General features: G+C 41.0%; 2 protein-coding genes and 1 long non-coding RNA gene across 8 annotated transcripts in view; 2 read left to right on the forward strand and 1 right to left on the reverse strand.

The window, feature by feature from the left end:
* LOC149119709 (uncharacterized) overlaps positions 1–10,388 on the forward strand; it is a 29,635-nt gene extending 19,247 nt beyond the window's left edge. Inside the window, exons 2-3 of one of the 2 annotated variants that reach the window (XR_016228188.1) lie at positions 199–454; positions 9,954–10,388. This is a non-coding gene — a long non-coding RNA (uncharacterized LOC149119709). Of the gene's footprint in view, positions 1–198; positions 530–9,953 lie in introns of those variants that run through there. The other variant, XR_016228187.1, reaches the window with a different exon arrangement.
* The window catches only part of CUL4B (cullin 4B), a 71,510-nt gene extending 54,750 nt beyond the window's left edge, over positions 1–16,760 (reverse strand). Inside the window, exon 1 of one of the 2 annotated variants that reach the window (XM_008273162.5) lies at positions 16,004–16,760. The gene's annotated coding sequence lies outside the window, so the exon portion shown is untranslated. The remainder of the gene's footprint in view (positions 1–16,003) is intronic. The other variant, XM_051827777.3, reaches the window with a different exon arrangement.
* A 60-nt stretch (positions 16,761–16,820) lies between these two features.
* Positions 16,821–25,932, forward strand: MCTS1 (MCTS1 re-initiation and release factor). 4 transcript variants are annotated; one of them, XM_070066831.2, is made up of 7 exons: positions 16,821–16,937; positions 18,102–18,254; positions 18,786–18,883; positions 22,217–22,350; positions 24,587–24,654; positions 25,251–25,356; positions 25,727–25,932. In XM_070066831.2, the coding sequence occupies exons 1-7, from the start codon at positions 16,927–16,929 to the stop codon at positions 25,754–25,756; spliced, it is 600 nt and encodes a 199-aa protein (XP_069922932.1). In that variant the 5' UTR covers positions 16,821–16,926; the 3' UTR covers positions 25,757–25,932. The 4 variants fall into 4 exon arrangements, with proteins under 4 accessions (XP_069922932.1, XP_002720455.1, XP_002720456.1 ...); XM_051827782.2 differs by lacking the exon at positions 16,821–16,937 and adding an exon at positions 16,982–17,556; XM_002720409.6 differs by lacking the exon at positions 25,251–25,356 and having other exon boundaries at positions 16,821–17,556.
* Positions 25,933–26,663: the final 731 nt, after the last annotated feature.

Genomic DNA, 26,663 nt, shown 5'->3' on the forward strand with positions numbered 1-26,663 from the left:
CAAAAAATCTTTTTTTTTTTAAAAAAAGGGGGGAAAAGTAAATAATTTGCTTCTAAATTTTGCTAGTGTGATTTTAGGATGGTATTAAAAAAAAACCAAACAGAACAAACCTCAGAATAACCTTGACTTACAAAAAATATAGGGAAGGGACTGGCGCTGTGGCTCCCATCCCATTTTAGGTACCGGTTTGTGTTCCAGCTGCCCCTCTTCTGATCCAGCTCTCTGTTGATGGCCTGGGAAAGCAGTGGAAGATGGCCCACGTCCTTGGGCCCCTGTACCTGCATGGGAGACCTGGAGGAAGCTCCTGGTTCCTGGCTTAGGATCGGCCCAGTTCCAGCTGTTGTGGTCATTTGGGGAGTGAACCAGCGGATGGAGGATCTTTCTCTGTCTCTGTCTGTAACTCTACTTCTCAGATACAAACATGAAAACAAAAAAGAGAAGCAGCTTTGACCAGGTGAGAAATAAAGTCCTTCACTGCCAGAGAAAAATTAGTTTGGCAATTAGAATAAACAAACAAACAAACAAAAAAGGAGGGCACTTGTCTTTCTGTTTCCTCTGTACCCACCCATCTTAAAGTGAAATCTGACAGTCTAACACAATCAAGCCACTTACACTAAGCTCCTTCCCTCAGGAGGCAGGCTAGTTTGGGGAAACAGGCCAACAGAACTTCTGAGGAAATCAGGCAAACACGTTTGCCAATCAATTTGTCCCTATTCATTCATACATATAGTAAATAAAAAATGACCAGAAATATTTAGAGCAAATTACTGTATAGGAGATAAAGACCAAAATGAATAAATAGAACAATTGACCCTACATGGAAAAGGGGAGAAGGAGTGAAATAACACAAAGAACAAAAGCCCAATTTTCAGATTCAAATTGTCAGACATTCACAACATATTCCAAACACATTCAGATATTCAAAACCTCTATAATTACTCACGTATGTATTTCAGCAAAATCAAAAATTAATCCAAAAAAGAGGAATACGTGAAACAGAATGAATAGTAGTAAGCAAAGATACAGTAAAATTTTGAGTTGTCCAAATGCTAGCAAAGTGGAGCAATATGTGAATTACACAAAAATATAATCACGCAGCAGGTTAAGCCTCTACTTGGGACGTTGAAATCCCATATCAGACTGCTGGTTTGAGTCCCTGTTGTTCTGCTTCCAATGCAGCTTCCTGGTCACGTGCCTGGGAACTCAGCATATTGTGGTCCAAATAGTTGAGTGGTCCAATAGTTGAGTGGTCCAAATAGTTGAGTGCCTGGGATGACTGATCTTTTCTGTAATAATGCCTAGCCACAGTATAGAGGACCAAGTAACAGCCCCAGCTGTTGTGGTCACTAGAAGATAGAAGATTCTCTCTCTCTCTCTCTCTCTCTCCCTCCCTCCCTCCCTCCCTCCCTCTCCATTGTTCTGCCTTTCAAATATATGTGTGTGTGTGTGTGTGTGTGTGCAGAGCCAACAATGTTAAAAGAGACAAAGGGATATTTAATATTGTTAAAATATATATGTCACCAAGAACATGTAACAATCATGGACCTTTAACTAGAAATATGTAAAACATTAACTAGAAATATGTAAAACAAAGTATGTTAGAAATACAAGAATACAAATTTACAGTAACCAATCATAGGAGATCCCCTTCTCTTGATCCTTCTCTCCTCCATCCACCTTCTCCCTTTATTCATTTCTGCCTTCTCCAACAAATATATATTTAGCACCTAGTGTTAACCAGTCATTGTGTTACACTCTGTGGGTGCAGAAGTAAGCAAAACAACCTTTGTGCCAGCCAATGAGACTTATATTCCTGGCAGGCAGACAGATATTATTCAAATATTTGTTCAAATATATGTAAAATTACAACTATATTGAGTGCTGTGTAGGAGAGATATATAGAGCCATGAAGTCATAGAACGTTCATTGAGTGAGCTAAACTTTCTCAGAGATCTGATGAGTACACTGAAGTTAACTAGGAAATGAGCAAGAAAAAGCACTGCAAGGGGGCTGGCGCTGTGGCGCAGTGGGTTAACGCCCTGGCCTGGGGTGCCGGCATCCCATATGGGTGCCGGTTCAAGACCCATCTGCTACAATTCTGATCCAGCTCTCTGCTATGGCCTGGGAAGGCAGTACAGGATGGCCCAAGTCCTTGGGCCCCTGCACCTGCATGGGAGACTCGGAAGAAGCTCCTGGCTTTGGATCAGCGCAGCTCCGGCCATTGCAGCCAATTGGGGAGTGAACCATCGGAAGACCCCCACCTACCTCTCTTTTCTCTTTGTAACTCTGACTTTCAAATAAATAAATCTTAAAAAAAAGAAAAAAAAAAAGAAAAAGCACTGCAGCAGAAAAGGGAAAGCATGTGCAAAAGTCCTGTGGTAGTAGGAAGCATACTGTATATAAATGACAAAAGAGCACCAGTGTGACTGGAGCTCAGAGAACAAGTAGAGAATTTTATGAAATAGATATTGGCCACACTATACAGGGCTCCAGAGTCTATCTTAATGATTCAAATCTTATCCTAAGAACAAAAGGAATCACTAGAAAGTTTGAAAGTGAAAAGGCCACACTGTAGAAAATACTGTATCATGGGCAAAAGCAAACAAGGGAAGTCAATTAGAAGGCCATTACTGTATTTGTGATGAGAAAAGAAGATATCTTAGATAGAGGTTACGGGAGTGGTGGACATTGAGAAAGAACAAGCAAGCTTTAAGAGCTAATTAGTAGCCGGCGCCGTGGCTCACTAGGCTAATCCTCCGCCTTGCGGCGCTGCCACACCGGGTTCTATTCCCGGTCGGGGCGCCGGATTCTGTCCCGGTTGTCCCTCTTCCAGGCCAGCTCTCTGCTGTGGCCAGCGAGTGCAGTGGAGGATGGCCCAAGTCCTTGGGCCCTGCACCCCATGGGAGACCAGGATAAGTACCTGGCTCCTGCCATCGGATCAGCGCGGTGCGCCGGCTGCAGCGCGCTGACCGCGGCAGCCATTGGAGGGTGAACCAACGGCAAAGGAAGACCTTTCTCTCTGTCTCTCTCTCTCTCACTGTCCACTCTGCCTGTCAAAAAAAAAAAAAAAAAAAAGCTAATTAGTGACATGCTCAGCCCTCTGCTCTCTTTGCTGAGCTGCCCGCCTGGCCTGCCCAGGTGTATTCTTTCCATTCTACCATGCAATCACACTCTCCCCTAGTCCCGGGCACACTCTATCTGTCCCTTCCATTCTGACGGATGCAATATCCCTAATAAAACCTTATCACTTCGCTCTCTGTCTCGTGCCTTAATTCTTTCTTGTGTGAAAGACAAGAACCCCACCACTTCCACAACCTTTTCTCTGGTGACATTTCTGGCGATCCATCACAAAGGATCTATGAAGAAACCCACGAGGGAATTCACGAAGGGGTCATGAAGGGATTGAAAGAAAACTGCATCCAGAAGGGAAGTTGACTGTTCCATATGACTCTCCACTGTGATATACTGTTTGATCCCCAGACCTTATAAAAGGGATGACTGATCTTTTCTGTAATAATGCCTAGCCACAGTATAGAGGACCAAGTAACATAGCCAGACAATGAGAGATTAAACTATGAAATAATGTTACAGCTAGATTGATTTTTCTGTGTACACGGTAAATGGGCAGAACTCCCCTTTTAAACCAAACTGAGGGGGAGATAGGAAGTTGTGCTGATGACCTCAATATATATAAACAGGTCACCACATTTGATCTTACCTGAAAGGCCATACTTCTCCTCATGGGCATGACTTTAACTCACAGGGAAATACTAACTGTCAGAATTAGCCCATGACCATAGCTTTATAGCTCACCCTGATGATATTAAAAGAAATCTTCAAAAATCAGGGTTTGGTTGAGCACCCCATTGACTGACATCATAGAGGCTACCTCCATGGTCTATTTTATTAGAGACCAGGAGAACGAGGAGCAAGCTAGACAGAAGGAGCAATGTAAGTATAGGCAACAAGCCTATTAATGGCTGCTTTACATGGTGATCTGCCATCAAGGAGACCCAACAAGGCTAATCCACCCCAAATGGCACCTTTTTCTGATATGAGGAGCCAGGGCATTGAGCAAACAGCAAACTGGCTTCTGTCAGCTCTGCCAAGAGCAAGGCCACTGGAAACGGAACTGCCCTGGGTGCCAAAGGATTACTAGTTCAGAACCGCAGACCCCGTGGCTAAAAAGCCTTTGGCTCTGCCTAACCTCTGCCCTGCTTCCAACTCTAATCACTGCTGTTGAGGGGACGGCCTAAGGTCAGTGAAACATAAGTTGTCTATTTGTAATAGCCTTCTATTCAGCTCTCCTCCTAGTCAAGCCATGTAATGGGAGTCAACAGGGTGTCTTCCTTAAGGAGATGCACATATCTCTTGCAATTCTCTTCCAGCACCCCATGGATAGGTCTGGGCTTCACATACATCTGGCCAGGCCTTAAAGCCTATCCAAATATTATTAACCTTCAAAAAGCCCTTCCTGTCAGTTCCTAAAAACAGGGCTTAAAGCAACAGTTAACTTAGATAGTCCTACACTTATTTGGACAGGTCTTCACTGAGGACTTACAGGGCCTATCTCTTGAGGGAGGTGCACAATAATCCAAAATGTAGATGGTTAAATGTAAATGGTTTATTAGCCCGTTTCCTTTTCCAGCCTGAGACTTTGGTCTTGTATATTAGCTTAACTTCGTAGCAAAATTTAGCTACTAGGCATCCAGAGGGGGAAAAAAGCATAGCCAGTCTACTAGAGAGTCAACTATTTTTTTTTTATTTTTATTTTTATTTATTTATTTTTTTTTTATTTTTTGACAGGCAGAGTGGACAGTGAGAGAGAGAGACAGAGAGAAAGGTCTTCCTTTGCCGTTGGTTCACCCTCCAATGGCCGCCGCGGCCAGCGCGCTGCGGCCGGCGCACCACGCTGATCCGATGGCAGGAGCCAGGAGCCAGGTGCTTTTCCTGGTCTCCCATGGGGTGCAGGGCCCAAGCACCTGGGCCATCCTCCACTGCACTCCCTGGCCACAGCAGAGGGCTGGCCCGGAAGAGGGGCAACCGGGACAGAATCCGGCGCCCCGACCGGGACTAGAACCCGGTGTGCCGGCGCCGCTAGGCGGAGGATTAGCCTAGTGAGCCGCGGCGCCGGCCGAGAATCAACTATTGAACCCTTATCCTCACCCCTGAGGAGAGAAAACCAGCCCCAGAGGATATGGGCTATGCAGCAAATTCCTACTTCTGCAAACTTCAGGTAGTCCCAGCATTTCCCTAACAGGTTACTGATTCCTAGATACAGGGAAATATCACAGTTCCTAGATCAGGCTCTAAATAGAGAGCCAAAGCAGAGGCCCCTCCTTTGGGAAAAACAAACAAGCTTCCATGACTAGGGCTCTCACAAAGCGATTGCTAACTAAGTCCTTCAAACAGGGAGGCCCTAGACCAGCATGCTACCTGCTTCCCAAGAAAGTGCCCTGAACTAGGGTCAAACTAGATGGGTACAAAATCATATTCATGGTTTCCTGGAAAAGGCCAGACAACTCCAGGACCAGGTCAGAAAAGGCTAAAATATTTGGCCTAACATCACATCTGGTCATGGAAATCCTGGTTATTGCCTCTCCTCGGCAACTGCATCCACATTCTTTCTGCTTCTCTGTAGACTACTGTGCTTTAACATCTTTGTTCTGTCTCTAACAGAAGACAAGCCATCCAGCTCCTGGTGCTTCTAAGACAGGGCTTCCAGCCTACCTCATCAGACAAGGTGACCTGCCCTCTGGACCAAACAGGACAATGCTTCTCAAGGCTACTCTCAAATATCATGGGACAGAGAGCAAGAGAAAAATCCTGATATCCATCTCTATGCCCATTTGTCAGGCTACCAAAGTAGCTACAGAAGATGGACTTCTGGCCATTTATCCCCATAATATTATGGGTATTTCTCTCTTGAGGGGGGAAATGTTAAGTAGGAAGTTAGAAATTTAGCCTTTGTATGTGTGAGATGGGCCTGAAGCCCAGCACCTACTGTGGAAGCTCCAGAAGCCCAGCATTGTGCAATTCAAAGTCCTGCTCAGACCCTGATAACTTTCCAGGTGGTCCCAGCCCTTCCACCAAGGAAAGCTCCCAGGAGAATTCTCTCTCAGGAGCAAATGGGTTACCTGACCTGATAACATGGGGCAATAAAACCTTCACAGGCCGGCGCCGTGGCTCACTAGGCTAATCCTCCGCCTTGCGGCGCCGGCACACCGGGTTCTAGTCCCGGTCGGGGTGCCAGATTCTGTCCCGGTTGCCCCTCTTCCAGGCCAGCTCTCTGCTGTGGCCAGGGAGTGCAGTGGAGGATGGCCCAAGTGCTTGGGCCCTGCACCCCATGGGAGACCAGAAGCACCTGGCTCCTGGCTCCTGCCATCGGATCAGCGCGGTGCGCCGGCCGTGGCGGCCATTGGAGGGTGAACCAACGGCAAAGGAAGACCTTTCTCTCTGTCTCTCTCTCTCTCACTGTCCACTCTGCCTGTCAAAAAAAAAAAAATCCTTCACAGATGCCCTAGGGGAAGCCCCTCTACTCTTCTCCAGTGCCAACAAATCTGGAGAAGAATTTGCTAATTTTCACCCAACAAACCCTTCTGCCAGGGCTCCCCATCCTTTGTCCTGGAGGAGAGGGGAAGGTGGGCAAACAGACTCCCTAAAAAACCTAGGGAGTCCAAACAGACTGCATGCTCAGCCCTCTGCTCTCTTTGCTAAGCTGCCTGCCTGGCCTGCCCGGGTGTATTCTCTCCATTCAACCATGTAACCACGCCGTCCCCCAGTCCCAGTAACTGGGCACTCTCTATCTATCCCTTCCATTCTGACAGATGCCCTATCCCTAATTAAACCTTATCACTTCACACACAAAAAGAGATACTTAGTGGGAAAAATTGGTTGGGCTTCATGATGGACTGCACATAAAGATGAAGAAGACGATATAACAACGTTGGCTCCCTAGTTTCTAACTGGTACAAATGGATGGATGGTGGTGTCATTTACTGGTTTAAGGAACACTGTACAAGGACCAGATTGTTGGCTTTCGTTTGGGGGAAAGGAGGAAGAAAAGGGTTTGGTTTTGAACATGTTGAATTTGAGTTTTTTTTTGAAATATCTATGAGGCACTGCATAGTAAGCATTTGAAATCTTGTATATTCAGAAAAAAAAACTGGAGATATAAATTTGTGTGGTATATGAACAGCTGGTAACTGAGGCCGAGCTATAGGTAGGATCACCTAAAGAGAGACTGTAAAGTGAGAAGAGACTCTATAACTAAATTGAAGGTTGACATTTAGTAGTTGAGGGGCAGCATTGTGGCATAGCACATAATGCCACCATCTGCAATTCTGCAATGCCAGAATCCCATATGGGTGCCAGCTTGTATCCTGGCTATTCCACTTCTTCTCTTCTTCTTCTTCTTCTTTTTTTTTTTTTTTTTTTTTTTTTTGGCCAGGCAGAGTTAGACAGTGAGAGAGAGACAGAGGGAAAGGTCTTCCTTCCGTTGGTTCACTCCCCTAATGGCCACTACATCTGGCGTGCTGCGTCTATCTGAAGCCAGGAGCTGGGTACTTCCTCCTGGTCTCCCATGCGGGTGCAGGGACCCAAGTACTTGGGCCATCCTCTGCTGCCCTCCTGGGCCACAGCAGAGAGCTGGACTGGAAGAGGAGCAACTGGGACTAGTACCCGGCACCCCAACCGGGACTAGAACCCGGGGTGCCGGTGCCGCAGGCAGAGGATTAGCCAAGTGAGCCATGGCACTGGCCTACTCCACTTCTAATCCACCTCCCTGCTAATGGCCTAGGAAAAGCAGCAAAAGATTGCCCAAGTACTTTGGTCCCTGTTACCCATATGGGAGACCTGGATGAAGCTCCTGTCTTCTGGCTTTGGCCTAGCACAGACCTGGCCATTGTGGCCATTTGCAGAGTGAACCAGCAGATAGATCTCTGTTCCTCCCTTTCTCCCTGTGACTCTGACTTTCAAATAAATAAATCTTTTTAAAAAAATTAATGGTAGGGGCTGGTGCTGTGGAGCAGCAGGTTAAAGTCCCATACTGCAGCACTGGCATCCATTATGGACACTAGTTTGAGTCCCGGCTGCTCCCCTTCCAATCCAGCTCCCTGATAATACACCTGGGAAATCAGCGGAGGATGGTCCAAGTCCTTGGGCCCCTGCACCCATGTGGGAGACCTGGACAAAGCTCCTGGCTTTGGATAAGCTCAGCTCCAGCCATTGAGGCCATTTAGGGAGTAGACCAGTGGATGGAAGACCTCTCTCTCTCTCTCTCTCTCTCTCTCTCTCTCTCTCTGTCTCTACCACCCTCTGTAACTCTTTCAAATAAATTTAAAAAAATTATTTAAAAATTAGTGGTTGAGTAAAGGAAGATAAGGAGTAACCAGAGAAGGATGAGAAAAAGTAGAATAGTGTGTCAGATAAACCAAGGGACAAGAATTTTCCAAAAACAGGGAATGGCTATCCATGACAAGAGTTGCAGACAAGTAAAAAAAAATGAAAACATGTCTATTAGATTTGGCAAAATGATGGTCACTTCTGACCATCCCCATTATCTGGCTTTGCATAATACACAATCCTAAAACTTAGTGGCTTAAAACAGTAATTTATTATTATTATAATCTCATGATTATTTGGGTCAAGGTTTCAGAGAGGGCACATCAGGGATGGCTCATGTCTGTTTCATTGTATCTGGGACCTCAGCTTGGATAACTTGAGTGGTTAGGGATTAGACTAATGGGAAATAGGTTATCATCCTTCTGTCTAGACAGCCTCTCCACGTGGCTAGCAAGAATCTCTTCACAGAACCACAGACTCAGTGTAGACAAATTTTTACAGTGTCTCAAGGGGATTATGCCAAGTAGCCCAGGTCAAAACTCCAAGGCTTCTTCTGATCCAGCCTTGTAAATACCAGAACAACATTCTGCTGCATTCTTTTGATTTGATTAAGAGCATCCCTAAAACCAGTCCAGATTCAAGGAAAGGGGAATTAGACTCCAGGGATACAATAATTGATAAGTCAAGGTTCCTGAGAAAATAGGAAGATGTGGAATTCAAATAATGAAACTGGTGTGGAGAGACTGGTCTCAGATGGAGTGAAGGTTTGAAACAGTTCAGAATGATTGATAAGAAATATGTAGTACAACTTCTGGGTAGACTTTTGGGCACCTGTGAGGTACAATATTTCTCTAGAAGTCAACAGATCACCTGGATAAGTCAGGAATTAGAGAAGCTCATATCACTACTTAACATTTTCAAAATGAATTGTTTTTACATTTTTACAGTTTTCATAAAAATGTAAAAACTATACAAGTAACATTCCTGATCACAATGAAATAACATTAGAAACTCACCACTGAAAAAGAGCCTTAAAATATCAGCACATTTAGAAAGGGGCTTTTTAAAAAATATAACAGCTGTCTTTTAAAAAAAATTTATTTTCATTTTTACTTGAAAGGCATGGAGACAAGAGATCCTCCATCTACTGGTTTACTCCCCAAATGCCTGCAACAACCAATATTAGGACAAGCAAAAGCCAGGATCCCAGAAGTCCATCTAGTTTTTTCACATGGGTGGCAGGGACCCAATTACTTGAGCCATTCTCTACTGCCTCCCAGGACGCATATTAGTAGAAAGCTGGATCAGAAGCAGAGCTGGGACTTGAACCAGGCACTCTGATATCGGCAAGTGACAATGTAACTGAAGAGCCAAAGAACCTCCCTTAAAATAGCTTTCTTCAGATTTAATTTAAATATTATATAACTGTTTTAAACCATACAATTCAATGGTTTTAGTGTATTCACAGAGTTGTGCATCCATTTCTACATTCTAATTTTAGGACATGTGTCTCAAATAATAAACCAATACTGATTATTATTAACTAAATCCCATATTTTATTCAAATTTCCTTTTATTTTTTTACCTATTTTCGTTTTTTTCTGTTCCAGGATCCCATCCAAGATACTACATAATTGTTGTGTCTCCTCAGGCACCTTTTACATGTGACAGTTTCTCAAACTTTCCTTATTTTTATTGACCTTGTAATCTTAATGGATCTGTTGAGATATTTTTTAGAATTTTGGTTTGTATCATTTGTTTTCATAATTAGACAGGGATTATGGATTTTGGGGGGAAGATCAGAAGGATACAGCACCATTATTATTAATCTTATCAAAGGGACATGTTATCAACATGATCTATCACTGATGATGTTAACCTTGACTGTGAACATAGACAACTATTTCTAGGATTGCTGCTATAACAGGGAATGGGAAACTTTGGTGGTATTTGAAGTAGTATTCCTTTTATTCATCCACAAATATGTATTGAATGACTATCATGTGATGGGAACTTGGATACAACAATAAACAAAGCCTGGCAAATTTCTGTTTTCATGGGAATTACAATCTAGTTGAGAAAATGCATAATAAATAATAATATAATAAACTAATAGGTTTTATAGTATGTTAGAAGGTAATGCATGCTATGTGGAACTTAAACTAAGTAAAAGAGATAGGAGGGGAGGTGGTATTTTAAATACAAAAAACCATTTATTTGGGGGCCAGCGCTGTGGTGTAGTAGTGAAAGCCGCTGCCTGTAGTGCTGGCACCCCATATAGGCGCCGGTTCAAGTCCCAGCTACTCTACTTCTAATCCTGCTCTCTGCTATAGCCAGGTAAAGCAGTGGAAGATGGCCCAAGTCCTTGGGCCCCTGCATCCACATGGGAGACCCGGGAGAAGCTCCTGGCTCCTGGCTTCGGATGGGCGCAGCTCCAGCCTTTGCGGCTATCTGGGGAGTGGACCAGTGGATGGAAGACCTCTCTCTCTCTGCCTCTACCTCTCTGTAATTCTGCCTTTCAAATAAATAAATAAATCTTTTTTGAAAAACATTTATTTGAAAGACACACAGAGAGAGAGAGAGAGAGAGAGAGAGAGAGAGAGAGAGAAAGAGAGATCTTCCATCCACTGGTTTACTCCCTAAATGCCCACAACAGCCAGGGCTGGGCCAGTCCAAAGCCAGGAACCAGGAACTCCATCTGGGTCTCCCACATGGGCAGCAGGAACCCAAGTACTGGGTCTTCATCTGCTGCCTCCCAGGTGCATTAGCAAGAAGCTGAATTGGGAGCAAAGTAGTTAGGACTCAAACTAGGTACTGCACTATAGGATGCTGATGTCCCAAGCAGCAACTTAATTCAATGTACCACAATGTCTATTCAAAATAAACTTTAATTATATTTTCCATGAACATTTTTTTAATTGACAGAGTTATATACAGTGAGAGAGAGAGGCAGAGAGAAAGGTCTTCCTTCCATTGGTTCACTCCCCAAATGGCCGCTATGGTCGGCGCTGCGCCGATCCGAAGCCAGGAGCCAGGTGCTTCTTCCTGGTCTCCCATGCGGGTGCAGGAGCCCAAACACTTGGGCCATCCTCCACTGCCCTCCCGGGCCACAGCAGAGATCTGGACTGGAAGAGGAGCAACCAGGACTAGAACTTGGCGTTCATGTGGGATGCTGGCGCCGTAAGGCAGAGGATTAACCATGAGAGCCACAGCGCCGGCCCCATCCATGAACATTTTAAAGTATCTTCATGTAATCTGTTGATATGAAATTCAAAACAGGGAAGTTTTAAGGAGATGAATGATCTGGAAATGTCAGAAAGGAACAAAGAAGACATCTATCCTTCCCTGTGGGAAAATAAACAGCTATCATCTGAGGGCTACATACAGAGGAAGTAATGACTGTAGGAAAGACCCAAGTTTGTTTTCATATAAGAAGGTGAAAGAGGCACACAGAAAGGCTGAAAATACAGGTTTAACTAATAATGAATATGAGTTCTGGAAGGTATAGTGTAGATTTCAGTAGTTAAGTAAACATGAGAGATGGCGACAGAATAGGGAATATACAAAGCCTGATTAAGATGATGAAAATAGGAGCAGGCATTGTGGCACAGCAGGTTAAACCACTGCTTGGGATATCCACAGTCCCATATCAGAGTGCCTTTTCTAGTCTCAGTTTCTCTGCTTCCAATCCAGCATCCTGCTAATGCATCCTAGGAGGCAGCAGATGATAGCTTAAGTGTTTAAGCCCCTGCCATGGAGCCCCTGCCACCCATGGGTCACCTGGATGGAGTTTCTGGTTCCTGGCTTAGGCCTGGCCCAGCCCTGGCTATTCCAGCCATTTTGGGAGTGAATCAGCAGATGGAAGATATCTCTATCTCTTCTCCCCGCTTTCACTCTCTCTCTTTGTAACTGTCTTTCAAATAAACAAACAAATAAATCTTTTTAAAAAAGAAAAAAAGAGAACAGTCCCTTGTAGACTCAAATTACATAATGATGGTAAATCTACTGGGAGAGTTGGGTGTCTGGAACTGTCCTTTAACTTATGTTGATAGAAGCAAGAGTTTGGAGAAGCCTGATATTTGCTCCAATCTAATCCTTTCCTTGGAGTGTTTTACTGATAAAAGGTGAGAACCTCAAGGTGTTATGGTTTTAGTCCTAGTGTATGATTTTGCTCTTGACTACTGGTAGGAATAGGGCTGTATTTGGGGTATCTTCTGACTTCCTGTTGATATTGTTGAGAACTTCTGAAGTGAAATGAATAGATGCCAGAACACAGAATCATAACTTCTGAAGATTGGAGGCTTGCAGAAGGTCTAAGAAACCTGGAATTGTGTGGCTCCATCTCATCCTTCTTGTGGGTGTCTAAATGATGATCAGAAGGGGACTGGTTAAACAAATTGTGGTACACATATACTGTGGAATGCCCTATAGACCACAAAAGCAATAACATATCTTCCACTTTCTTTTTGTATCTCCATCTTTATCATCTGACATGGAAAAACCTTCAAGATGAAATTCTCTAGTGAAATGAATAGAAAAAAAGCAAAATAGTGTATATAGTGTGACCCCATTTATGCTGTGGGGCAGCAGGTTAAGCCGTTGTCTGCAATGTCAGCATCCCTTATGGATGCCAGTTTGTGTCCTGTCTGCCCTACTTCCGATCCAGCTCCCTGCTAATATACTGGGATGGTCCAGGTACTTGTGCCTCTGATGAGAGACTCGACTCGAATGAAACTCATGGCTCCTGGCTTCAGCCTGGCCCAGCCTCAGCCATTATAGCCATCTAGGGAGTAAAACAGTAGATGGAAGATCTCTCTCTCTCTCTCTCTATCTCTGTCTTTCTGTAACTGTGATTTTCAAATAAATTTTAAAAATAAAATAAAAAACTTTTTAAAATGCATGTGTGTGCAATATATATGTAAATGCATCAACAATTTTCTGGAAAGATACACATAAAACTACCACCAGTTCTTGTGTTTGTGGATGGAAGGGAAGAGCTGAGGAGAAGAGGCAGGGCAGGATGTCTTTAAGTGTTGCAATTTAGAGAGCACAAGCTGTAACTACTTGGGTTCCAAATCCAGATTCCAGTATTCATAGCTGGATAATCTTGGGCAAACTAATCTTTTTCCTCAGTTTCTTCATCTATAAAATGGAAATACTAATAATATAATTTATAAATCACTCCAAGAATTAAATGAATTAATATATGGAAGTACTTGCAACAGTGTCAGACTAAGGCACAAGTACTTAATATTATTATTGTCATTTTACTTCTATGTTGTTTGAATGTTATATAATTTGGGAAAATATATACATTTCTCTTGAAAAAGCTGACAAGAAGCCAGGAGAGAGAGACAGGTTGAAATATAGGAGACAGGCAACAATAGATTGAGTAACATGACTGGGATCTGGAATGCAGATGGAAGAATTAGACCTAGATTAGAAAAAGAATGTCTTTCATCTTAACAGTAGGAAAAGATGTTTATTTCTAGTTTGCTTGTCTTCCCATCTGAAGACTTCTACTTTATCTCTAGGAAATGAGTTATTTGTTGAGGGGTTGGAGTATCATTGGGGAGAATGAGAGTGAGCTGAAAACATGACAGGAATATGCTGGGAAAAGCAGCAGAGGATGGCCCAAGTACTTGGGCCCCTCACGTGAGAGACCTGAATGAAGCTCATTGCTCCTGGCTTCAGCCTGGCCAGCCTCAGCCAATGCAGCCATCAGGGGAGTGAAACAGCAGATGGAAGACATCTCTCTCTCTCTCTCTTTCTGTCACTGTGAAGAAACCTTTCTTTCCTAAATACTCTGAAGAGTTTGGGTGCCATGTTTTAATGTTCAGGGACATTTATGAAAAAGAAAAGCCTAACTACAAACTTCCTTGGGCAGCATTTCAGAGCCTTGCATCAAGATGGCTCTTTAAAATCTCATCAAAATTCTAAGCAGGCAACACTATTGTGAAGTGTTTAATGCTATTTATAACTAGATTACTTCTTTTAGTAAAAATGTATGAAAAACTCAGATTTTCTGTGTCTTCAGCTATGTGTACAGTGAGTACCTTTGTAAAAAGAAAAAAATGGGGGGCCAGCACTGTTGGGCCCCTGCACTCACATGGGGGACCCGGAGGAAGCTCCTGGCTTCAGATCAGCTCAGCTCTTGCCATTTTGGCCATTTGGGGAGTGGACCAGTGGACGGAAGACCTCTTTCTCTCTTTGCCTCTACCTCTCTGTAACTGCCTGCCAAAAATGCTGTGATATAGCAGGTTAAGCCACTGCCTATAGTGCTGGCATCCTATATAGGAGCTGGTTCCTGTCCCTGCTGCTCCACTTCTGATCCAGCTCCCTGCTAATGCACCTGGGAAAGCAGAGGAGGATGGCCGAGGGGGAGGGGGAGGGGGAGGGGGAGGGGGAGGGAGAGGGAGAGGGAGAGGGAGAGGGAGAGAAAGGGCTTCCATCTGCTGGTTCACTCTCCAGATGGCCGCAATGGCTGGAGCTGGGGCGATCTAAAGCCAGGAGCTTCTTCTGGGTCTCCCACGTGGGTGTGGGGGCCTAAGTACTTGGGCCAGCTTCCACTGCTTTCCCAGGCCATAGCAGAGACCTGGATGGGGAGTGGAACAGCCAGGTCTCGAACCGGTGCCCATTTGGGATGCCGGCACTGCAGGCAGCGGCTTTACCCACTAAGCCACAATGCTGGCCCCAAATCATCTATTTTTCACTTATTTCTAAGTGCTTAACAATAGCTGTTGATTACTGTTTACAATTATTTGTAGTTAACTGGTAGGCTTACAGGATGATGTTAAAGCTACCAGGAGAAGAATGATGCTTGGCAAGAAGCCTGATTGTAGTCCAAACCGTAGTTTGAGATCTGGTCTTCGGTTTTGCAGGTTCATAAACTCAATATTCTAAATGTCACATAGTTGACTGACACTGGGAATGTGAATTCACACTAAGGACTTTTACAAGACACTGATGTATAAATCAAAATGCTTAATTATTAATTTTACAAACATAATTGTTCACATAGATTTGACGCAAAAAGAGCAAATTTTTTTTCCCCTGTGGATAGATACTCAAGGGAACCCAACTTGTAGTCAGAAGATTATTGGTACCTCAGAATGAAGACAAAGTGAGTTTGTGGGACAATTCAAATATATAGTACCATTTGTTATGAGTGTTCTAATGGTCTATCCCTCCAATATGGACTGGAGTATTCGCTCCCTGGAGAGACAAGTGTATTTGTTCTACTGTTAGTGCACATTCATCCTACCTCCTGAGTAGAGACTGTTCAGGTTTAAAATTTTTTTCTATGCTTTCTTTGCTGATCAAAACCCTTGATGTGTATAATTTTTTTCTTTCAGCTCTTTAAAAAATACTTAAGCAAAGTGTTTTCTTTAGCTGTTGTCTTTTCAGTTTGATTAGTCTAGTATTTCTCACCAAAGTCCATTCTATCCTTCAAGGAAATTACCTTTTTATAGCTCAACTTGTAGGTACAGGGGGAGGCAAGAGATTGCAATCTACTGACTTTTATTTTATTCTATAAGGGTACCTTACTTGTGGCCGGTGAACAGGGTTACTCGATTAAAAACCAGGATGTTCAATTAAATTCAGATACAAGGACTATATATTTTAGTGTATGTCCAAAATATTGATGAGGTATACTTACATTTAAAACTGTATTCATGAGGGTGGGACGCTCTGCAGTCCACGTTGGAGTGCTTGTTTCTCGTCCTAGCTACTCCATTTTTGATCCAACTTACTGTTAATACACACAGTGGGAAGGCAGCAGGTGATGGCTCAACTACTTGCGTCTCTGTCAGACACGTGGGAGATCCGGATTGAGTTGTGGACACCTGGCTTCAGCCTTGACGAGCCCTGGCTGTTGCCGGCATTTGGGAAGTGAAACCAGAGGACAAGATATCTCTGTATTTAAAATAAAATAGGGGGAAAATGTCCCTGTCTTAAAAAAAAAGTATTCGCTGTTTATCTGAAATTCAAATTTAACTGTCCTGTACTTTTTATTTACTACACCTGGCAACCCTGTCAGTATAATCAAATGAAGCCACGGGGCTTGCCTGAGCTTAAGCTGGTCGATAGGCACCAGGCTATTTCATTTCTCAAACAAAGAACAAAAACTGTTCCCACTAAAAAATTGTTTACGTTAACAGCGGTTAGCAACGAAGCACCGAAGATTCTTGACCCGTTGCGGAACCCGTAACTGACGCAACTGCCATAAATGCTGCTTTGATCGATTCCCCGCCTCCTCCATTCTTCTCTTCCTGCAAGGAGAAAGAATTGCTTTATCACTTCTTCCTTCTCAAGTCCCGCCCTTTCAGCTACCCTCAGTAGAGAAGAATCCGTTCCCAAAAGAAGCCGGCAAAAGCGCCGACGTGGAGCTCAAGGAGCGGAAGTAGTCAGATTTCAAGGAGCCGTAAAGCGCGACGGGCTTTCTCGTCTTCCGGGTAACGACACCAGCTCCGACTGTCAGAGCCGGCCTTCCTCGTGTAGGGGGATCTGCCGGACCATTGCTAATTCAATTTCTTTCCCAATCCGGGCCCTTCCCTATCGTCGCCCCCTTCACCTTGGATCATGTTCAAGAAGTAAGGACATGCTGTGGCCTCCATCGGTTGCTCACAAAGGCGGTGGGGGTGGAGGTGGGGAAGAGGGCGAGAGCAACAATCCTCTTTCTCTCTCCCCCGCCCCTGCCATCCTGACTCCCTAAGGTTTTCTATAGCACTATGCTCTCACTCGCAACTCGCAACACCTCTTTAAGCTTTTCATCCCTAGTTCTTAATCGGGGTTCGGTTCCTCCACTCCTATTTTCTTTCTCTTTATCTCTTTTTCTTTTGCCTCCTCCCCCAGTTCTGTCTCCACTCCTAGGGTTCTACCAATCACATTCTTGCACTGTGATTTAGGGGCATATCCTCTTTAGCTGAGAGGGGAGCCCTGTGCTCACTGCCATATGTTTATTAGATATGAACTAAATAAGGGAAGGCTTGACTTCCTGGGTCATGGGAGTGAAGGAGTCTGGGTGACAGGAAGCAAGTGGCCTGTCATGCTTATCGCCTAGCTTCCAGATTAACCTTGTCTTTAAAAATAACGTGCTTGCCTAATAGGCCTTTCAGTGTAAGACAAAAATTCGTTGGGAACCTACGTAGTAGGTTTGCTTTACGGATTTGGTAAACGGAAAAAAAGAAGGGGGAACATGGGCAAAGGAAGGTGGGTTTTGTGCATGAAATTTTAAGCAAAAATAAATAGGGATTTTAGGAAGTATCGTCACTTTTTAGTCAAATCTTGGCAGATTACATAGCCTAGCAGCGGCTGGTTTTCTGTGCTGTATTTGGATTGATACTTTGTATCTCAAATTAATATTTTGCATCAACAGTTGAAAACTTTTTTTTAAATACAGGTTTTATTATTGGTTGGAGAATGTTTCTTTTTGGGTAGAATGCCTAAGATTTTTCAGGAAAAGCATTTTTGTATCTGATTACAGATTATAGTGCAAAATTTGTCTCATCTCTCCCACTACTCCGTTTCAGCTAATTGCTTTGTGCATGAAAGTTTGTTATAATACCGTTGTTAAGATGTGGCTTTGTGCTGCAAAGAATAAAAGGGAAATGGCATTTTTAAAAACAAGTTTATTTCTTAAATATTTTAAGATTTAAATACATGTTTGGGAATGGATGACTGATTAGAATAATACCTTTAGCTATTCTGCTTTTGCTTAGAAATACCTTTTTTTTCTTGCAAAAATCATTTGGCAGATTTGATGAAAAAGAAAATGTGTCCAACTGCATCCAGTTGAAAACCTCAGTAATTAAGGGTATTAAGAACCAGTTGATAGATCAATTTCCAGGTATTGAACCATGGCTTAATCAAATCATGCCTAAGAAAGATCCTGTCAAAATAGTTCGATGGTAAGTTTTTATTTTTTTTCTATGTAAAACTCATAGTAGCTGAATATTTACTGACTAGATTCCACTTGTGCTAAATGGAATTATTTTCACATTAACTCTTGATAGATTAATGATGGAAATAGGTGCAGAATAACTAAAACTTATCCATATTTGTATTTTCAGATGTTTTTATGTCCATGAGAAGTGTGACTTTGTGAATTGTTTATTAAAGAGTTAAATATTTTCAGAGTTGAATTTGATTTATTTCAGCTTTGTTTTACAGAGATTTGTTTTATTGAATTACATAACATGAAATTAAAGTAATAAAATGTGAAATAAAATTGATTGTAGCAGGTCATATTTTTCTTTATTTCCCCCTCTATTGGACTAGTAGAGGAAAGACAATGTAAATGGTGTTTTTTGGCTGAGTTCTTTATTGAAAAAAATTTTTAAATTTACTGTATCTTTGTACATGCATGTTTTATGTGCATTTTAAAAGATATTTGATATTCCTAAAATATCTAACTTGGTACTTTGTCATTTGTCTTACAGCCATGAACATATAGAAATCCTTACAGTAAATGGAGAATTACTATTTTTTAGACAAAGAGAAGGGCCTTTTTATCCAACCCTAAGGTTGCTTCACAAATGTAAGTTTTGTTAGAAATATGCATTTGGCATTATTGGAAATCACAAATGGAATTGCAAGTAACTTTTGATAGTTAACTCATTATTTTAAAGATTTATTTATTTATTTGAAAGGCAGAATGACTGAGAGAGGGAGAGACAGAGAGATCTTCCATCTGCTAGTTCACTGCCCAAATGGCCACAATGACCATGACTGGGCCAAACTGAAGCCAGGAGTCTGCAACTCCATCCAGGTCTCCCACGTGGGTGGCAGTGGTCCAAACTTTGGACTACCTTCCATTGCTTTCCCAGCCCATTAGCAGGGAACTGAATGGGAAGTGGAGTAGCCATGACTTGAATTGGTACCCATACGGGTTGCCAGTGTTGCAGGTGGTAGCTTAATCCTCTATGCCACAACTCCAGCTCCTGAATGTTGTTAGACTGAATATTTTACAAAAGAAATCCAAAGGAAGATATAATTCTAGTGTACAAGAAATTTTCAGATGGGAAGTAAAATTGCTTTTCAGTCTGGCATTTTAGCTAAGAGGCAGAAGGGAAAGGAGTGACTGGCAAGGCTGTGTTAGTGCTGGTGACTTAAGAGTTTGGCTTTTAGGTAATAGGCGGTAAATGTTGAATTATCTGGAGGTCAGGAACAGTAAACCTCTTAGGCAAGTCTTGAGAGAGGTAGAATATTTTAATATTTACAAGAGAATAAGTTCAATTATTTGATTACACTGATTTCATCAAGTACAGTGAAAAATTGAATCCTGATGCATTGGGAGCATTTGTAAGTGAAAATATTTTAGTGCCATTGAGGCATTTTGATGATATTACTGCTGTTCAACTAAGATATTGTATGACCCTAGACTGGTTCCTGGTTTGAAAAAACAAACAAAAAATTCAGGGCCTCTTTACTTCCCTGGCATCACCTCTCCACAAAAAGAAAAAAAAAAAGAGACTTTCTTTTAAAAACATTTTAAAAAATGATTTGTTTATTTGAAAGCAAGAGGTAAAGGAAATATGGCAAGGTATTAATGAACAGTTAGTGAATCTAAGTAGATAGTGTCCATGTATTCATTAAGCTATTCTAGTATTTTGTATGTCGAGCATTTTCATAATAAATGGGGGCAAGGATCATTCCTGTTTAATAACATATTAATGAATATGAACCTTTTAGAACATTTGAAAGTTATTCTTGTGCAAGAAGCAGGATAGTATGGTGGTTTAAAACTTGAGTTATGCAGACCTGGGTTTGATTCCCAGTGCATGTCACTTTTGGCAAGTCATTTAACTTCTTTAAGCTTTGCTTCCTTATCTTTAAAAATGGACACAATAATTTCATATATCTCCCAGGGTTGTGAGGATTAAACGAAATAGTGCATGTAATATACCTAGCAAAATGCCTGGAACATAGTAAGTGATATATATATATGATAGCCATTGTAATGCTATAATAATTGTTCAATAAATGCTCACTAATAGTAATATCATTATTAAGGGGCAGATATTAATGGAGATGAAGAACTAGAAAATAAGTTATAGCATGTGAACAGTAAATGCAGTCATTAACTTTCCTTTTTAATAGTAAGATATTTAATTTGGTACCATGTTTAAATTACTTTGGTACCTTGGTAGGAAAAATACTTACCTGTTCTTTGAATAGTGAAAGGGCCAGGGATAAGGCATTAAAATAAATAATTTTTACCCATTATTGTCATTATTACTCCTTCAGAACCCTGAGAGGGTTAAAATGTCGTCCTACAGTCATTATTTGAAATCCTGCAGTGATCCGTTGTTAGGTTTTGAATTGTTAATAAACACACTTACACATACATGTACTTAATTTCTTTCAAGAATCTAAAAGGCCAGAAAGGGGGCCACCTTCTCGCCCATCACAATGCATGTTTGTGGGGAACTTGGCACTAAAGCGTTCATAGATAACCTGTTTCTGGGTCGGGGTTTCATACATAGCAGAGCAGCTCCCTTGCTGTGATCTATTGAAAGTCAGCCCTTGACACAAGGGTTTGTAAGAAAAGAAAAAAGAATCTAAAAGGAATTCATGTATCTTATATAAATTTTCAAAGTTCAGAAATACATAACTAATGATCCCCTGATGTTGAGATAACTGCTGTTAGTTTCCTGTAATATATGTATTTTTTTTTTCTACAATGGAGTTCTCTGTAGAGGTCCCCTAATAGTAACACCTTGCATTAGTGTCATACACCTGTTACAGCTGATGAACTAATATTAATAACTTTACATTAGGGTTCACTTTGTGTTGTACAGTTTTGTGGATTATAATGTCAAGTATCCACTGTTATAGTACACAAAACTTTACTGCCCTAGATAGCCCTTATGTCCCACCTATGTCTCTTTCCTTCTCTTCTAGCTCCTAAGTAACCACTGATCTTTTTGATAGTTGTTTTTTTAAAGATTTATTTATTTGAAAGTCAGAGTTACACAGAGAGAGAAGGAGAGGCAGAGAGAGAAAGAGGGGTCTTCCATCCGCTGGTCCACTCCCCAATTGGCCGCAACAGCCAGAGCTGCACCGATCCGGAGCCAAGAGCTTCTTTCAGGTCTTCCACATGGGTACAGGGACCCAAGGATTTGGGCCATCTTCTGCTGCTTTCCCAGGCCATATCAGAGAGCTAAATTGGAAGTGGAGCAGCCAGGACTCGAACCGGCGCCCATATGGGATGCCGGCACTGCAAGCAGTGGCTTTACTCACTATGCCATAGCATTGGTTCCTGATGTTTTTTAATTATACTTTTTTCCACTTAACTTTATATCGTGAGCATTTCCTAGAGCATTAATTTGTTTTATATATATAAGCATATATACAAAAACATGTAAACATTTTATATATATTCATATATAAAATACATGAATATTGTACATACCTTAAATTATTTACCACTTACTTTGTTGTTGGACATTTAGATTGATTCCAGTTTGTTTGAATTATAAATATTAGTGCTGCAGTGAATGTCTTTCTATTTAAATAAATTTTGCTTCCCTCATTTTCCCCTAGGATGAAATTCTAGAAGTAGAATTACTGAATATAAGAGTTTGAACAATTCCAAAGTGGTTAATACATGTTGCCAAGTAGTCCTAAAGGTTATTACCATTTACAAGCCTCCTAACAGTGTGTGGGAATGCCAGTGTTCCCACTTTCTTGCTAGCACTGGTAATTACTTTTCATAAAAATATTTATAACTTTGATAAGTAAAAAGTAATGTTTTAGTTTTATTTTTCATCTGTCAGAGTATTGTAATTTTGGGAAATATTTGTTTATGTCCTTTGCTTTTTTTCTTTTTGAGTAATTAGTTTTAATATTTGTAATATATTTCTTCTAGATCCTTTTATCCTGCCACACCAGCAAGTTGATAAAGGAGCCATCAAATTTGTACTCAGTGGAGCAAATATCATGTGTCCGGGCTTAACTTCTCCAGGAGCTAAGCTTTACCCTGCAGCAGTAGATACCATTGTTGTATCCTTCCCAGGCTATAACTGCTAAAATGTATTCATTGTGTTCTTGTTTTCATTGAAAGATCTATCTTCCAAGAGAGTATATTAGATATACTTTTTTAAAGGTTATCTCGGGCCTTTCTGATTACAGTTGAAGTGTGAGAGTAACTTTTTGTGTCTTGATACTAAATTATATCCTATCTGGGTATTTTCTTTGACATTAAATGAGAACAAATTACAAAAGAGACTCAGATACTTTTCAGCCCTTTTAGGGCCTATTGCCTATTGTTGTTTTTATTTTATTAAAGATTTATTTATTTATTTATTTGAAAGGCAGAGTTATAGAGAAAGGGAGACACACACACAAACACACACACACACAGACTACTTCCATCCGTTGGTTCACTCCCCAGATGGCCACAATGACAAGCACTGGGCCAGGCCAAAACCAGGAGCCAGGAGCTTCATCCAGGTTTCCCACATTGATGGCAGGGGTCCAAGGACTTGAGTCATCTGCTACTGGTTTCCCAGGTCCATTAGCAGGGAGCTGGATCTGAAGTGGAACAGCTGGGACTTGAACTGGCACTCATATGGGATGCTGGTGTCACAAGCAACATGTTAAACTTCTGTGACAAACGCTAGCCCCAGGCCTGTTATCAGACTTGGGATACAATATAAAACTTTGATTACAAGTAGAAAAGATTTAGATGATATTATTGGATCAGCTCTTTTGACATCACTTGCCACTTCAATGTTTAGTTTGGCTTCCCCAGATACACTGGAGTAAGGACACTCAAAAAGGAAAAGAATTTAAATACCAGCTATAATATCTCTTTTCTCAAGCAATAATTTTGTGTTAGAAGTAGGTAGTGAAAGGGGCTGGCGCCATGGCGCAGTAGGGTAATCCTCCACCTGCGGTGCCAGCATTCCATATGGGTGCCGGTTCTAGTCCTGGCTGCTCCACTTCCAATCCAGCTCTCTGCTTTGGGCTGGGAAAGCAGTGGAAGATGGCCCAAGTCCTTGGGCTTCTGCACCCACGTGGGAGGCTGGGAAGAAGCTCCTGGCTGCTGGCTTCGGATTGGCACAGCTTCAGCCGTTGCAGCCATTTGGGGAGTGAACCAACAGAAGGAAGACCTTTCTGTCTCTCCTTCTCACTGTCTGTGACTCTACCTCTCAAATAAAATAAATAAATAAATAAATAAAATCTTTAAAAAAAAAGAGGTAGTGAAAGCTTTTGAAAAGTTTTGACTTCTTTTTTCAAAATTCATTTTTAAGTTGGTTCTTTGGGGCATAATGTTTTTTCAAAGAGAAATGTCAAATCCCAAACATTCCTTAGGGGTCTGTTCAAGCCATGACATAGCTGAATAATTCTCCATGATTTCCATTTATAAGTAGCTGTTTCAGTATATTCTGAATTTAATGGGTTATTATCTACTAGTTTGAACAGGACTGGACAGGAGGCTGTCTTCTTTATCATAGTGTAGTAGCTGGTTGCCTTGGGTTGAGAATGAATGAACTGCAAACCAATGGATAAAAGTAGTCTTTGAGAACAGGTTACCTTTGTATGCTCATGATTTCTCTATGTGTTAGTAAGTTTATAGTTCTGAAGTTTCCCTTAAATGGGAAACTTTATCCTAGTACCTAACATTTACTTTTTCTTAAAATTTGTATTTTGAAATCATTGCATATTTACAGAAAATTGCAAAAATATACTACGGAGAGGCCCTGTGTACCCTTTAACTTTTACTTTTTAAAATATGTACTTCAGTGTATAACATTCCAGAAACTTCAGATGATAACCAAGACCATTGTGGTTATTTTAGAAAGGTTGAAAAAATTACATGGGGTTCTTAAAGATAGAATTGGAATACAATCATTTTAATGTGCTCTTTATGTATGAATGATCAAAACACTAGAACAATTGATTTTTTTTTTAATTTCAAAGTTTTTAGTATTTATGTGAAAGAAATCTTACCTCCTTTCTTACGTGACATTCTGGTTTTGTTAGTATGTGGCTATAGTATTAACATTTGACTTGAAACAAAAATAATAATATTCATACATTTGGAATTTAGTGAATATTTATAGTGTGCCTTACAGACACTGATAAGGTCCTTGCTTTAAAAGAGTTAATGACCTAGGAGAGAACATAAGATGGATGCAAAGTGGCTACCTTAGTAACATGATCATTGATACCTCACCCTTCTTTCCTCCACAAGGAATTTTGATAAACAATTTTCTTAGCCGTGTATTTACAGGCAATTATGGCTGAAGGGAAACAGCATGCTCTGTGTGTTGGAGTCATGAAGATGTCTGCAGAAGACATGTAAGTCTCATTTAGGCCCCCTTAGCTTTTAAGATATTGGTCACCAACTCTGGAAGCATCAGAAGTACAGGTGGAATTTACTCTCATTCCTACCACATCTTAGAATTTTTAAACACAAAAGCCTCATTTCTGATTTTTCCCAACACTTAAGAAGCCACTGAAGTCTAGTTTTTCTTCAACATTGCATTCTTTCTTAAGTATTCTGAAAAGGACCCATGTGCCAGCACAACTGTTTTATATGCATGTATATAGGTGATAATTAAGGAAGTTTTTTTTGGTGTGGTTTAAATTGGGAGGGGGAAAGAGGTCTTGCTGCTAGTTTTTATACAGTGACATAGTTCAGTACCATATAATACTTATCTTGTATTCTGATCTTGTACTATAAAAAGTGTAGAATATTAAGAGACTATTAAAGATATATTATCAAAATATAGGTAACATTAAAAACTTTGGAACCCATTTAATAACCAAATTAGTCCTATTAATTTTATTTCAAGGTTATTATAATACTTTGATATTTTCCTTTTCTGGTGATGATATTACTTCTGTAGACCCACTATTTCTTTAAATTTTTATTTTATTTATTTGAAATGCAGAGAAACACAGAGAGAGAGAATGCTCCCATCCTCTGGTTCACTCCCTAATTGTCCACAACGGCCAGGGCTGGGCCAGGTCAAAGCCAGGAAGAGAAACTCAATCCAGGTCTGCCACATGGGTGGGCAGGGACCCAACTACTTGAGCCATCACCTACTACCTCCTAGGATCTGCATTAGCAGGATGTTGGAATCAGTAGCTGGGATTCAAACCCAGGCATTCTGGTATGGGATGTGGGCATCCCAACCAGCGTCTTAACTGCTTGGCCAAGTGCCTGCCCCTAGGCTCACTATTCAGGCTGCTAAAATCATCTTAACACAACTTCAACAGAGTAATATAGTTTGATATAGATATAACTGTAATAACAATTCCCTAATGTGGCTCAATAGTTATAAAATAGCAATGCACTTTGGATTATATTTACCATGAGAGAACCTATAAAAAGGAATAAAAATGTTTGTGTTTTTTCCCTCTACAGCGAGAAAGTCAACAAAGGAATTGGCATTGAAAATATCCATTATTTAAATGATGGGCTGTGGCATATGAAGACATATAAATAAGCCTCAGAAGGAATGCATTGGGATAAATATGGATATTGTGCTGTATCTGTGCTTGTATGTGTGTGTGACAGCATGAAGATAATGCCTCTGTGGTTATGTTGAATAAATTCTACAGATGCTAAAATTCTGTTAGCTTCAGAAATTTTAATTTTTCTTAAATGCAAGTAAAATTGGGTAGCAAACTTGGACATTAAAAGGTGTCTGGTAAGTAACCAGACAGATGACTTAAAGTCTTTTCTTAGGCTAATGGTGTCAGATGAAAGGCAGGACTTGAGAAGAGGACTTGTCAGTTTGTAGTGGACCCTCAAAGAATCTGTCTAGTTAATGAGCTTAAAGCTAGCTAGATTGGGAATCTTAGTCCATTCCCCTCCCCTGGCAACCAGTAGTACCCATTCTGTGTGTGTGTATGTGTGTGTGTGTGTGTGTGTGTATATGTGTGTAACTTTTTATTATGGAAAATTCTAAACATATTAAAAAGTATAGGGAATAATAAAATGAAACTTTCTCCATCACCCAGCTTCAATTTAAAGCCAGCCTTGTTTCATCTGTACTTTACATATTATTTTGAAGCACCCAGTTATTTGAAGCAAATTCCAGATATCTTATCATTTTATTCCTAACTGCTTTGGTATGTATCTTTAAAAGTTAAGTGGACTTTAAAAAAGCACAATACCGTTATCACACCTACAGAATTTAACTATTTAATATGATAACTGTTTAGATTGTGTTCATATTTCCTTGATTTTTTCTTTTTTAATTGTTTTAACTGTTGGTTAGTTTAAATTAGACAAGATCTGTACGTAGCATTTGGTTGTTATTTACTTAAATCTCATTTAATTTATAGGTTCCCTTCCT

Source organism: Oryctolagus cuniculus, chromosome X, assembly GCF_051225735.1.
Source record: "Oryctolagus cuniculus isolate XC-2025 breed Fujian yellow rabbit chromosome X, ASM5122573v1, whole genome shotgun sequence".
Taxonomy (NCBI): domain Eukaryota; kingdom Metazoa; phylum Chordata; class Mammalia; order Lagomorpha; family Leporidae; genus Oryctolagus; species Oryctolagus cuniculus.

Coding starts and splice junctions, on each gene's coding strand:
- MCTS1 (XM_051827782.2), top strand. Junction 18,255..18,785: donor CCTGTCAAAATAGTTCGATG/GTAAGTTTTTAT, acceptor TTTGTCTTACAG/CCATGAACATATAGAAATCC. Junction 22,351..24,586: donor CAGCAGTAGATACCATTGTT/GTATCCTTCCCA, acceptor GTGTATTTACAG/GCAATTATGGCTGAAGGGAA.